Below are 12,940 nucleotides of genomic sequence, written 5' to 3'. Positions count from 1 at the left end.
GATATTAATGATAAAAGTGTATTTCGGCTACCCCGCCACCCTCACCCTAGTTCGTGTGTGTTTTTATTGTTTTGGGTTAAACAAAAAAGGTAAAAATAAGAAAGCAAAAGCATTGTATTGTAATATAATGTTATAATTATGTCATTGTAATATATCATATGCTTTCTTAATAAAAATGTTAATATTAAAAAAAAGAAGAGGTTTGTTGTGTTGGCGTCAGATGAGAAATCAGTCTAATAGCAGAGTTAGCATTAGCATTAGCAGAGTTATCATATTACCTTTTTCTGCTCTGTGTCGGACTTCTTGAACCAAATCACAGACGTCCCCCTTGTTTTGGTAAAAGTCTTTCTTCTTGGGCTGCCTGCTAGCTGTCTCTACTTGTTGCGACCCCGTGTTTGATACTTCATGCGTCTCCATCTTTCAGCACTTATGGTAAAAACACAGCGCCGCACAGAAAGCCGCTGCCGTAAAGCATGTCGCAAACCCCCACGTGAAGCAGCGTCATGTCGCAAAAAGGAGGTTCTTCGCAAAATAGTTATTTTTTCTTCTTATTTATCACTTATATAAACTGAATGTATGCAAGGTGACAACACTAATACATTCGTCGTAGCCTACATTATGAAATATTTACATGAATCATTGATACAATTATGATAGAAACGACAGAAACGATAGACGATAGAAACAATAGAGACGATAGAAGAAAATATATCACGATAGACACTTTTCTATCGTCCCCACGATATGTATCGTTATATCGCCCAGCAATAGTAACACCTATATACATCCACCACATAATCATTACGCACTCTACAAAAGAGAGCATAAGGATCGTTAGGTGTTGGATACTGTGAACATACTAATGGCCTTTTCTTAAATCTAGAAACATTACAGTTTGAAGGTTTGTAAAAATTTAGGGCTGCACTATTTACACACAGTAAATAAAATAAATAAAGTAATGTTACTGGATAAAGTTAAAAAACTCTTCACTGAACAACATGGTGAATATATTTTAAGAGATGAATTAAATATGAAACTTCATTATGCTCAAACTACACTTAGAAGTATGTGAAATTCAATGTGTGGAGTTATTTTATGGAATAATGTTGAAGAAACAATAAATCAAACAAAGTATACATTTATTGCAATTAAAAAAAATAATAGAAAGTTTTAAGATCAAATAGAGCTGGGTATCATCTTTATCACAATAAAAATGTTTCCATGTTTCCTGATGATTTTGCTCAGGGGAAGCACATATAATAAAAACAGGACTGGTCTGAACCAAGAACCCTGTGGCACACCTGAAATCTTGGAAAGTGAGGATGACATATTGTAAACTTGTGCAAACTAAAATTTACTCCAATGCTCTGCAAGCTTTATGTTTTGCTAGCATCAGCAACAATTTGCATTTGTATAACTTGTTCATATTTAATATTTTGTGGCGATCAGGCTTGATTCTTTATGACAAGGTATTAAAAACATGGTTTGATTATATTGCAACATAACAACATGTTACATGTGAATGAAGCTTCCAAAAATCAGCACTCAGTACATCTGTGAGGATCTACTATAAAGATCCCCTTAACCACTAAAAAAAATTAAAAAAAATATCACTTCTGTTTACACTGTCATGTTGAGTAACAACAGTTTCCCTCTATGCTAATTATGTCCCTAATAGTGTTCTATAATTCAAAGACAACCAGGCAGTGGACAGTTCAGCATTAGCCCTGCAGAGTTTGTGAACAACTCTTAAAGCTCTGTTGAGCTTCTTTTCAAAGCCACCAACAATACATGAGCAGCCAATGTCAATGTTGCATTGGCAGTCAGTCTCCACCCTTCTCAGGTGGTGACTGATTGATTCAGCTGCAGCTCATCTCCCTCTCGTTTCGCTTCAGCATTTAAGGCGTCTCCTGTTCTCCGGTCGTTGCTGGATCAAAGTCTAATTTATCTCAGTCTCTTTGTGAGTCATCTTAGAATTTGACATTTTTAATCCTATTTCCTGTGAAAATTTTCAGTGCTTCCTTCGTGGTCCTTCCGTGAACCTGCACCTGTGAAACCCCAACCCGACCTCCTGACACCTTCCTTGTTTCCCCTGTTTGGCACCTGTACATATTTGCACTCATCTGGGTCTGGAGTTCCACTGAGCACTGTTTGGAACCTGTAAATATCACAACGAACCTGGTTCTGGTCTGCACTCACCAGCACATCTCTCACCAGACTCAAGCTCCTGCCAGCTCACCTGTGGCTCAACCTCGATCAGTAAATCCACTCATTCATACTCATCCAAGATTCTCCTAACCCCGAAGCTCACCATCCGGTTGCTTCCACAGGCCTACCAGACGACCTGCCAGCAGCCCAATAAACTTATCTTTGATTGCATACACGCCTCCCCGAGCCTCTGTTCCTCTTCTCTGTCGCCAACTATAGACCCAGTTCATGATAGTCAAAAGCTTAGAAAAAGCTTTTTACATCAAGAAACAAAAGTGTTTTTGCTGCTTACATGTAACATGAACAGAAACCAGGTGGATAATCTGTATTTAACACCAGTAGGAGAGAGACATTGTGGCTATGAATCATAATTACTGCATCATCATCTGAGTGCTGGTAGTAGAACTACGCTTAAAGGCCTTTCCATACTCCATGAGAAATCACAAAGTCGGCTCTCATTCACATGGTTGCCTGATGAAAATTGCATTATTTTTGTTCACGTAGCAGCTTCATCTGCCCCTTTTGCAACATAAAGCCCTGAACAAACTTTTTCTCTCAAGGGTTGCCTCAAGTATTTGTGATTGGTTAAAAGTTGTTGTGGGTGTGTTTATGCGGAAAAGCTGGTGAGCTTTGAGTTCTGATCAGAGTATCTCATGGATTATGAAAGGTGTGTGCAAAAACTAACATCTCGCATCCATGTGACCGCAAGCAGACTTCTTGACTTCTTATGGAGTATGTCAGAGCCTTAAGACTTACATGGTTCTTGCTGTCGGGCCGGGAGCCCCCCAGGAGCAGAACCTTGACGCTCTGAGTGTGACCATTTTGGCATGCAAGGTGGAGAGCTGTGTTCCCTGCCTGCAAACGGAAAGAAGAAAGGCACAAACATTTGTTAGTGATATTAAGGGCACTTTTTAGTCAATACCACATTGGATTTACAGTGGATTTAAAAAGTGTTGTTTCCTTCATTAAAATGTCAATTAATGTAAAAAAACAATAAAACCATAATAAACGTTTTTCCACTTTTACTGTGCCATTTATCATGTTCAATTCAACAAAGTAGTTTCTCAGCAGCTGCACCTTGATTTGGTAATATTTGCCCATTCTTCCTTGCTAAGGTGCTCCAAATTTGTCAAAATACAAAACCATTTGTATTCACAGTCCTCTTCAGGTTACCCAACAGATTTTCTATAAGATTCTGACTCTTTTAGCGAAGTCATTATTTTGTTGATTTAGATGTATGCTTGGATTTATTGCCATTTTGAAAAATGAAATTTCTCTTTATCTTCAGCTTTCTGGCAGTAAGTAGCAATTTAAAACTATTCCATCCATCTTGACAAAAAAAAAAAAAAAATCCAGTAAGCAACATCAAATAATGATGCAGCCACCACTTTGTTTCACAGTAGGTATTCTTTTAATGATCTACAGTCTTGTTCCTGCACTAAATTAGCCTTTTGGAATTGGGGTCAAAAAGTTCAATTTCAGGTTAATCAGACCAAAACAAATTTTTCCCAACACTTTTGGGAGACTTCATTGTTTTTTTTGTTTTTTTTGCCATATTAATCCAGACCTGGATGTTTTTCTTTGTTAAAAAAGGCTTCCTTACCCCATAGTCCAGACATATGGGGAACACAGGAGATTACTGTCACATGTAGAACACAAACTGTACATGTCAGAACTTCCTGCACCAGTTTCTGTCTTGTTTTTTCATCAGTTTTGGAGGGGTTTATGTATGAGAACATAATAACAAAACTTTGTTGTTGTTTTGTTTTGTTTGTTTGCTTGTTTGTTTTTAACCAGAGGGCTTTACTATGAAGCAAGTTTGACCAGCCTGGCTTGACAAAAACCTAAAACTCTCCTAAGAGTTACTTTGCAGAGTTTCTGCTTTGGTCTCTGTGCATGTTTACATAAAAATGAGCATTTCTCCTGTCATTTTATAAAAATTGTTTTCAAAATACACCGATCCAGCCACTAAAGTCACTTGGGAAAAAAAAAAAAAAATGCTTATCCCAAGACTTTCTTCACAAAGGACAGTCAGTTGTAGCCTACTACTGAAAAGTGAAGAATATAAAGATCCTAACGGAAAAAACACTGTTGCCACAATTAGGACAAAAGAGGAATATTTCTCATATGTTGCAGAAACTTCCAGCCATTCTACCTTTTTCCAGTTGCAAAAAACTAATTGTTATAAATTAGAACAGGCCACCTGCTGCTGTTTAGGTCAGAACAGAGAGATCTGAAACTTTTACCTCCGAGCAAGAGGCTTATTTTACTCTGAAACTGTCCCATAATGTCTTAATCACACCACTGATTAAATGTTATTTACTATCTGATGTACAGAGATACTAATTAATAAGTGTAATATGAAGTGTTAAAGGATGTCTCAGCAAAAAATAAAATAACATATACAACCACTGTATATCATCATCTTGATATGGTTCTGATGGTGTCGTGTTTTGCAATCCACACACTTTTATCATAATTCCTTACAACAGTCTAACTGCAGTTTCTTAGTGGCACACAGCTGAAAACATGCCTCAAATTTATTCAAGTTTCCAGGCTTATTTTTCAGCTATTTATTGCACAAAAGATCATGCAGCTAAACTTTAAAAAGTTCTGATCAAATGGGAAGATTTTTTAACTAGGATTGGAATGTCCTATATATTTATTAGATTGGATAAATAAATTCAAAATATATCCCTGAATAAACATGATTTGTGATTCAGTTGGACAATTAACGTACCTATATTTTATCAACACTTAAATGTGGCGCACTAACTGAGTTAAGATAAAAAGGTAGGATTTTTAATTTCATGTTATTTGATACCCCGACATTTCTTAAAATTTTTGCAAAGCTGGGCAGAACTATGCCAACATAAAATATTGTTACAGTCTGTTTGGTTCATACTTCATAAGTGTCCATTTGGGGGAAATTTGGTTTACAAAAATGGCAAAAAAAAAAAAAAAAGACAAGACGACAAGTTATTACACACAAATTAATGTAGTTCAGCCAATAAAAACGCACTTGTTTAAAAATATCAATGAAATTTGGAACATAATATCAACTCCACTGGGATTGTTAAACAAATATAAGTTTTGCACTACCTCTTAATGACTGGTTTCATTTGAAGCCCGAAACTGAGACAATAAAGCTGAGAATACAACGGGGATGCTGCAGAACAAAAAGCCGACCAGGCAAAAGGTCAGGGGAAAAACAAAACACAGAGGAGCCAAAGTTCGGGCGCCCTGCCCGGGTACCGTCCACGGCGAAACAGACAAGAGCAAGATGTCCTCCAGGGTCCTCGACGAGGCACAGGAGCTAGGTACCCTGAGGGCCTGAAAACCCTGGGCGCTCAAGGGTGAAGTTGTTGTCGGTCCGCCTCTTAAAATTATATCAGCCTGTTATTGTCGTTGATATTGTGCATTGTGTAAAAAAGGTAAAAAGGTAAAATAAAGAGCCAGGTCAGGGACCTAGGCCAGGAGTCAGGGACTCCGGTGTGTGTTAGGATTAGGGTCTGGGACCATGTGGGAGGGGGGTGGCTCCCCCCCACTTTATTCTGGACGCAGATAAAGATAGGCTACGTGCCAGCTAGGTTTGAACTGAGTTTTTCCTGTGGAAGTTAACCGCCCACAAATTAAGAACAAGACCTGACCACACTTATTAATGGATTTAATGGAAAAAGCGCTAAGGTAAAAGGCGATGGGCCTGTTAATCAACACTATGTTTTTGTGAGAGGATCCTCTTTTATATGTATTTTTATTGATGTGTGAGAAAAGTGAGTGTGAGCGAGCGAAGCTGACGCCATTTTCTCTGTTCACCGCCGAGTGAACACGTTTTTATCTCACCGCCGTGTGAGTGAGTGCAGCGTTTGACTCTTGACCTTGAGACAGACGACGGCAAGCAAAACTGACTATGGACATAGACATGGTCAGAGATATTGATCATGAAGCCTGGGGAAAGGGTCCCTGGGTGTCTCTCCGAGCCCAGATTGATGAATTATTGACTTATCTGACTGAACATGAAGAGTGAGGTAAGCAGAAATCTGGCAAAGACGGTCGAGGACCGTCCGTTGGGCACGTGCAAACCCCTAGGGGGATTTTTGGTAAAGCAAATCAGATTTCTGAGGCAAAAGGTAACTAAAAGCATGGTTAGAGAACAAGAAGCTTGCCAGCTGTTAGAGAGGACAGTTCTGAGATGCTTAATAAATAAAAGGTATCTGTTGGTGTGTGTGGACAGGCACGGATTCCCTGAGAAGATCCGGACAGACAACGGAACCCATTTTGAAAACCAGGACCTACAGGGAGTGGGGCCACTCTGGGCCTTGAACATAGGTTCGGTACAGTCTATCATCCTCAGTCAGAGAGGAAGGTAGAAGGAATGAATCAGAACCTGAAAAACATCCATCCATCCATCCATTTTCTTTACCCGCTTCTCCATTCCAGGTCGCGGGGAGCTGGTGCCTATCCCCAGCAGTCACTGTGCAAGAGGCGGGGGACACCCTGGGACAGGTCGCAAGTCCATCGCAGGGCCACATATAGACAAACGGGACAAACAACCATTCACACTCTCACCTAGGGACAATTTTAGAGTCATCAATTAACGCGTGGAAACAAACATCACTTGAAGAGAATCATAAAATACTTTTGATGAAAGACTTTTTGAAAGACAAACAAGTACTTTGAGTCATCCTAGACTTGAAACAGTCAAACAGTGATGTTGTCTGAGGCATGATAATTGATAATAATTGATAAAACTCTGCATCCAAGTTTAAGAACCATTTGGGTTCTGCAAACAACTCCTAAATCAGGCCTCTGAGCTCACGTCGCCAACTTTAAAAAAAAAAAAAGGGAAGAAGGGTTCCGTGCCAAAATATTTGCTGCAGGCGGTGTGGGAGAATTGTCTGCGGGAGAAAGGGGGTAAACGCAGGTGGGGTGATAAGCAAGAAATTATTAGATTCTTTCAGCTACAGCAAACATGTAACCATAAATGTTGTATGATATCATAGCTAGAGTTACACTTCTGACCTCCAAAGTTTGGTAATTTCTACAATATTTCATAACTAAGCACTTATAATTTCCCACAAAAACTGCTACTGAGAATGAGGGGGCTTTAGGTGTGTCTCGTATTCTTGAGGTGTGTGCCAAGGTAGACGGGCAGTTAGGGGGCAGACCTCTGCATACGCAGCAAAGGTTCCCCAAAAAAAGGTGGACATCAGCTACAAACAACAACAACAACTAAACCATATGCAGCAACACCACCGAAAAGTCAAATCCTGAAGACAGATGAGACCTGAGACGAGAGCAGAACCAGCAGTGACAAACCGCGCAGAGCTGACCATCTACACAGGGACTGGCAGACCTGTGGTTACATCTTGACAGCCTGAACCAAACACTGTCATTTCTCATGGACACTGGGGCAACATGCTCCTTGGGCAGAAGACGGCCGGCCCAATAAAGCTGTGAACATTGTGGGTCTCTCTGGGGTGACACTGAGCTGCCTATAGAAAAAGAACTACCTGATATGACATTCTATTCATTCAGGCATACCTGCCAACTCACCCAATTTGGGCGGGATAGTCTCGATTTTCAGGCCCCCTGACCCACATCCCGCCTTAGGCGCGGCGGGACAGCCAAATATCCCGATTTTGACAGCTGTCAAACTTTTTTGTTTTTGTTAACACCAATATCTCCACCAGGCAGCAGCACATTGCCTGGGCTGAGTGCCTCATGAATATTAATGAGCAAGCAGCCAGTCAGTCTGGCTTGGCTCAATAATGCGCCTGCGCCACCACTGTAAATAGCCGCCATTATTGATTTTCAGCTGAGTGAGCAGAGTGAATAGAAAACTTCTTGAAAAGTGAAACTATCGTGGTTTTTGCCATGGAAGAGTGATTTTGTTAGGATCAAACAGAAAGTAAGTGCATACAGAAAAGAAATATGAAACTTAGCATGCATACAGTTTGGACATTTGGTGATATATTGAGGTGTTTTTTATGCTCATCATTTTGGTCTATTTTAACAACACACATCACCATGCAATGTCTGGACTTACATGTAGTTGGGAGGGGAGGTGTGTGTGGGGGGGTATTTTTTTACCCTAAATTTGGAGTGGGGGTTGACTTTTTTTTTTTTTCTAAAAAAATTGTATGAGTGTTGGGGTGATGGGGACTTTGTTTCACCACAACATGATTAAAAAAATAAAGCCATAAAATAAAAGTTAGCTTAGCGTCCGCGTGAGCATCTTTTTCAAGGCCACGCATCAATTATTTATTTAATTTGATAAGATCAGAGAAAATTTCAAAAAATTATCTTCCAGCTCCAATTTGTCCCGTATTTCTAGGACAAATAGCAAAGGAGCTAGCCCATTTCAAAGTTTTGGGTTAATTTTCCCTTTTTATTGACAATTTGGAAGTTGTTAAGACCATTTCAGGCACAAATGACCTCCCTGAACTCATTTCCAAAGTATATTCTAAATTAACTGCTGAACTTTATATTTGCAGGAGCAGTTCTTAGTCTTGGTGCTATGTGCTATCTGTATAGCTGTGTTTGACCATGAGCTGTTATTTTTGAGTCCATTTTAAGCAGAAATAAACTATAGTACAAAGTAAATTTGTTGGTGAAGTTGATATCAGTCTATTTTTCTTATACACATTTACACAATAGGTTGATAGTTTAAAGCATGATTTTAAAATCTTACTTCAGTACATAGTACTAGTTGTATACAGTAGGGTGTTCAATTTTTCATGGCATAAAAGTGACCCATAAGCAACTCTCTTTTTCTAAAATTCTAGCTCCAAAATGCAGGAAATAGCACTTTTCAACTGCTGTTTTGAAAACATTTTCCGGGAGGGCATGCCCCCGGACCCCCCTAGCTACTCTTCGCATCGTTGACTCTAGCTCTCACGCACACCTATCCCTCTTTTCAATTTTTAAATGTTGGCAGGTATGTTCCAGTGAACTTTTGTGGCTATGACCTTCTCATGAAACTAGAAGCCTCCATTTTTTGCACACTCCCTGATAAACGCAGCTGCATGGCTTCACGCACAGCCAAAACAAACGAGGGGGAGGCTGTCTCTGTTCTGCTTGGAGGCCTTGAAACTCACATCTCAAGCGATATGAAACAAAAACCACTGATCAGATGATGTCTGAACATTTTAAAATACCTGACTTCTCAGTGCTGTTTTTTTTTTGGATGTTTCTGAACAGATGGCATTACAAATGCGGTTCTGTTTCAGAAAAAAAAAAATGGGGGGGGTAGCAGGAGAATTTTACTTTAATTTCTTTAAACTTGTTAAACAAAAACAAAAGCAGAGGTCAATCAAAATCAGCTTTTTATGGCTAATGCAATATGCAACACTATTTTTATGCTATGTAAAAAAACATTTCTTGAAGATTTTTCTAGACTAAAAGAATTTAATTGTAGGTTACAGTAAGATGATTGTAGCTGCTGCTACATTCCATAACATTTCTAACCCAGATCTCCCAAACATTTAACCCTCTCAAGGCAGTCGTTGCAACAACATATCCGGTTTTTCCTGTTACTAAAACTTAATTTGAGCCTGAGAGGGTTAAAACATTTTAAAACTGAAAAGATGAATAGAACAGTGAAATCATTTTAATGCTAAACCCTACCTAAGTGTAAAGACGCTTCTAAGACAATTTCTTGTGTTTTGTTTTATCACAAATGAAATAAAGCAAAACAAAGATGCACGCTTTGATTCTGTGGAAAACGTCAGAATTAATGTACTCAATACACAGCAAGCGTGGCAAAATAACTCAGAAATCTACCCAAATCATAATGAATTATTTGTTCTCACTCAGACAGATAAGATTGATAAATAATAGCCCAGATAGAAGGCCAAGTTTATCCACAAGGTTTAGAAAAAAAGAGCACTAAATGAAGCTCATGGATTGAACAAAACACCTGCAACTGATAGCACCCATCTTTAGACGATATGACAAAGAATTTTGTTAAAGTATGTGTCATTTGCACTTAATTTAATCTAAAAGCAACTATTAGGCCATAAAAGGAGGTGTTTCCCTTAACAACGCTTGAACAACGTTTTCAATGTTTCTGTTCTTCTTTTAGTACTAAACAAAGTGTGAACTTGTTATGAACTTGTTTTTAAATTTTCATGCAGGAGCAACAGCTTTAAAATCTATTGACTTTTATTGGAGGATCTATGTGTGAGAATCTAGGTGTTAGACTAATTTACTAATTCAACAGTTGTGCCTAATATAAATGACCGAAACTAAAACACTGGGATTGTTTCTGTCTTTTCATTTTCCTTCATTATAACTTTCTTCAGCACCACTAAAACTTATTGCCAAGTTATGTGCCTACATATTTTATTTATTTACAGTTCCTCTCTGAGTTTGATGAACAACAAACTATAGCTCTAAATTTACATCTTAAAACTTGCTTATTTGAAAGTACCAGCTTTATTATTTTGTTTAACTACAAACCACAAAACCTACTTTGATTTCAAACCAAGAATGAAAAGAAAATAGATGTAAAGTAATTCCTTAAGAAGAAATTTGGATTGGTTGGACGCATTACCTATATTTTGATGTCTATTGAGAAGCTCAGTTAATTCAGGGACAGGTGACACTCCATATGAGCTGCTGACTGGCCGATCCCTGGACCATCAGCAGGTCGGCCGTGAACAGCGAGAGAGGTGAGTATAAAGCACATTTTCGTTAACCTGCCAGCTCTAGTCACAGGTTTTGCTGATCTGGTGCAAGAGAATCAGGGTGGGATGACCAGAGACCGGAACAGTCCCCACGCGGCCCCCGGAGCGTGGATGAAATTCATAAAAAGAAAGTGGACGGTGTCCAGGTGGACCGGTTAATTCCAGATGGCCTAGAGAACAATGCACACTGTGAGGCTGCAAGGGAAGGGCTCCACCAGGTATCACTGGAGTCGGAGCACACCTGCAGAGGAGCCAAATCGCTCATTGGGGGAAAATCCAAACTGATCCCTCTCAATCAAAGACAGCGTCAGCCTCTGAGTCCAGAGGCATATTGCTAGGTCTGCTAGGTTGGTCTAAAAGAGGCAGAATAATCCTCTAATGACCTAGCAACGTTCCATCCAGGCTAGTCTGCCTGAGCTCGAAGCAACAACAAGAAGATCTCAACTAATATACGTCATTTGTTTTTGCAGATTTTAATTGTTCCAATTACATGGTTAATTAAGTGTTTTTCTCCAGCTCATAAAGAGCTCAAGGGTTTTTTCTTTTGCAAGTTTATCTAAGAAATTGTCAAAAGTATTCCAGATTGTAAGAACAAAACAAGAAAAAGTCACAACAAATCTGTGTTCTTACTGGTATGCTAATGCCTAGATTTTAAATCATTTCAAGAGTTGTGATTGGGTATGTTGCTGTCAGGTGATCACAGGAGCTAATACCATAATAGCTTGTAGTTTCAATTAATAAGTGCAGGATACATTGTAACAGTGACAGAAGCTCCCTTATTAGCAGAGCTCAAACCCATCAGCCGAGTTAGAATTAAAGGGTAAGAACTGTGATGTCACACTGTAGGCATCACGAAAATGTTACAGGGTAGTGGTCTGTTGGGACTTAATTTAGTGATAAAAAATATGCATTTGTTTCTCTTTTTGACATCTGACAGCAATAGCATGGGGTTAACTAATTTTTATGCTCAGGTGGCAGGAAGGGCTCGGGTTTGCTGACATAATTTTAGCCTAAAGGGGGAATTGTGAAGGATGGTCTATGTTTATCTCTCATTTCTGTTAAACTCATTATAGCCTTATAACGCGTTTTATTCAAAGGGACCTCACACAGGTGCAAACATTTAAAGCTTGTAAAAATACCAAAGGGTAGTGCAGTTTGAACGGTAAAATATGAACAAACTTGGATATTGCTAAAAGGATTTGATTGCTAGAATGAGGTTACGCTTAGCTTATGATAAAATAATTACTTAAAAATAATCACAAAAGAACAGTTGTGTGAGAGAGGCCGAAGGAGGCCTTTGGCCATCTGACAGTAAGATAATATAATGTTGAGTTAGAAGAGTAAATTTTGGGATTCTTAATCAATGTCTTTGAATGTAATCAGTAGGGACAGACGTGGTAAAGACGTCTGAACGGGAGTGATGTGCTAGTAACCTCTCCTCCCAAACAAGTATTGATTTTCTACTGTCTTTATTCTAATCCTCTCCTACTTTTGGACAATGGACAGTACAGGTGTGGGCTGAGCCAGCAATGGTCACCGTCATTGGGGCATGAGGTGGTGTGGTTGATTTTCCCTCACACGAATATAACATCAGCCCTGAGGGTTTTTCCGGCCCATCCAGCTGCACATCTAATAGGGATAGAATAGGAGTTTGTGGTGGTCTCCTTCGGAGACCAAAAGGGGGAAACTGTGAAGTTATATAAAATGTTATATAAAAGTTATATAAAATGTAAGACTATGAAGTTTCTTTCTACCAGAGTTCAGAGCCCAGAAACAATGTAAAGGATAATAGCAGGTCATAGAGAACACATGGTGAGATGATGTCATGAAATCCAGGAAGCGGCTCTCCACAAGGAGAATAGAAAAACACTGACAAAAAAAATACCAGATGGGACTGATGTTTTGCTTTTTGAGTAACAAAAGTACATCGAACAGGAAGTTAGATTGAGACGTAGGCTGAGTGCTCTGAACTTCGGTAAGGGTCTCTTTCTCACGTCTCCCTTTCAGCGCTGAAAGTGAATAAATGTGTTTTGATTTTAAGA

General features: G+C 39.1%; 1 protein-coding gene across 3 annotated transcripts in view; it reads right to left on the bottom strand.

The window, feature by feature from the left end:
* Positions 1 to 12,940, bottom strand: part of ankrd6b (ankyrin repeat domain 6b) — a 72,725-nt gene that overhangs the window by 44,283 nt on the left and 15,502 nt on the right. For all 3 annotated transcript variants that reach the window (XM_017437714.3, XM_037981727.1, XM_037981726.1), the window contains exon 6: positions 2,965 to 3,063. In XM_017437714.3, the coding sequence (XP_017293203.1) occupies positions 2,965 to 3,063 (99 nt within the window). The remainder of the gene's footprint in view (positions 1 to 2,964; positions 3,064 to 12,940) is intronic.

The sequence above is a fragment of the Kryptolebias marmoratus genome, linkage group LG19 (genome assembly GCF_001649575.2).
Source record: "Kryptolebias marmoratus isolate JLee-2015 linkage group LG19, ASM164957v2, whole genome shotgun sequence".
NCBI lineage: Eukaryota > Metazoa > Chordata > Actinopteri > Cyprinodontiformes > Rivulidae > Kryptolebias > Kryptolebias marmoratus.
Note: the sequence above shows the minus strand (reverse complement) of the source record. Positions and strands in the feature narration are given on the sequence as shown.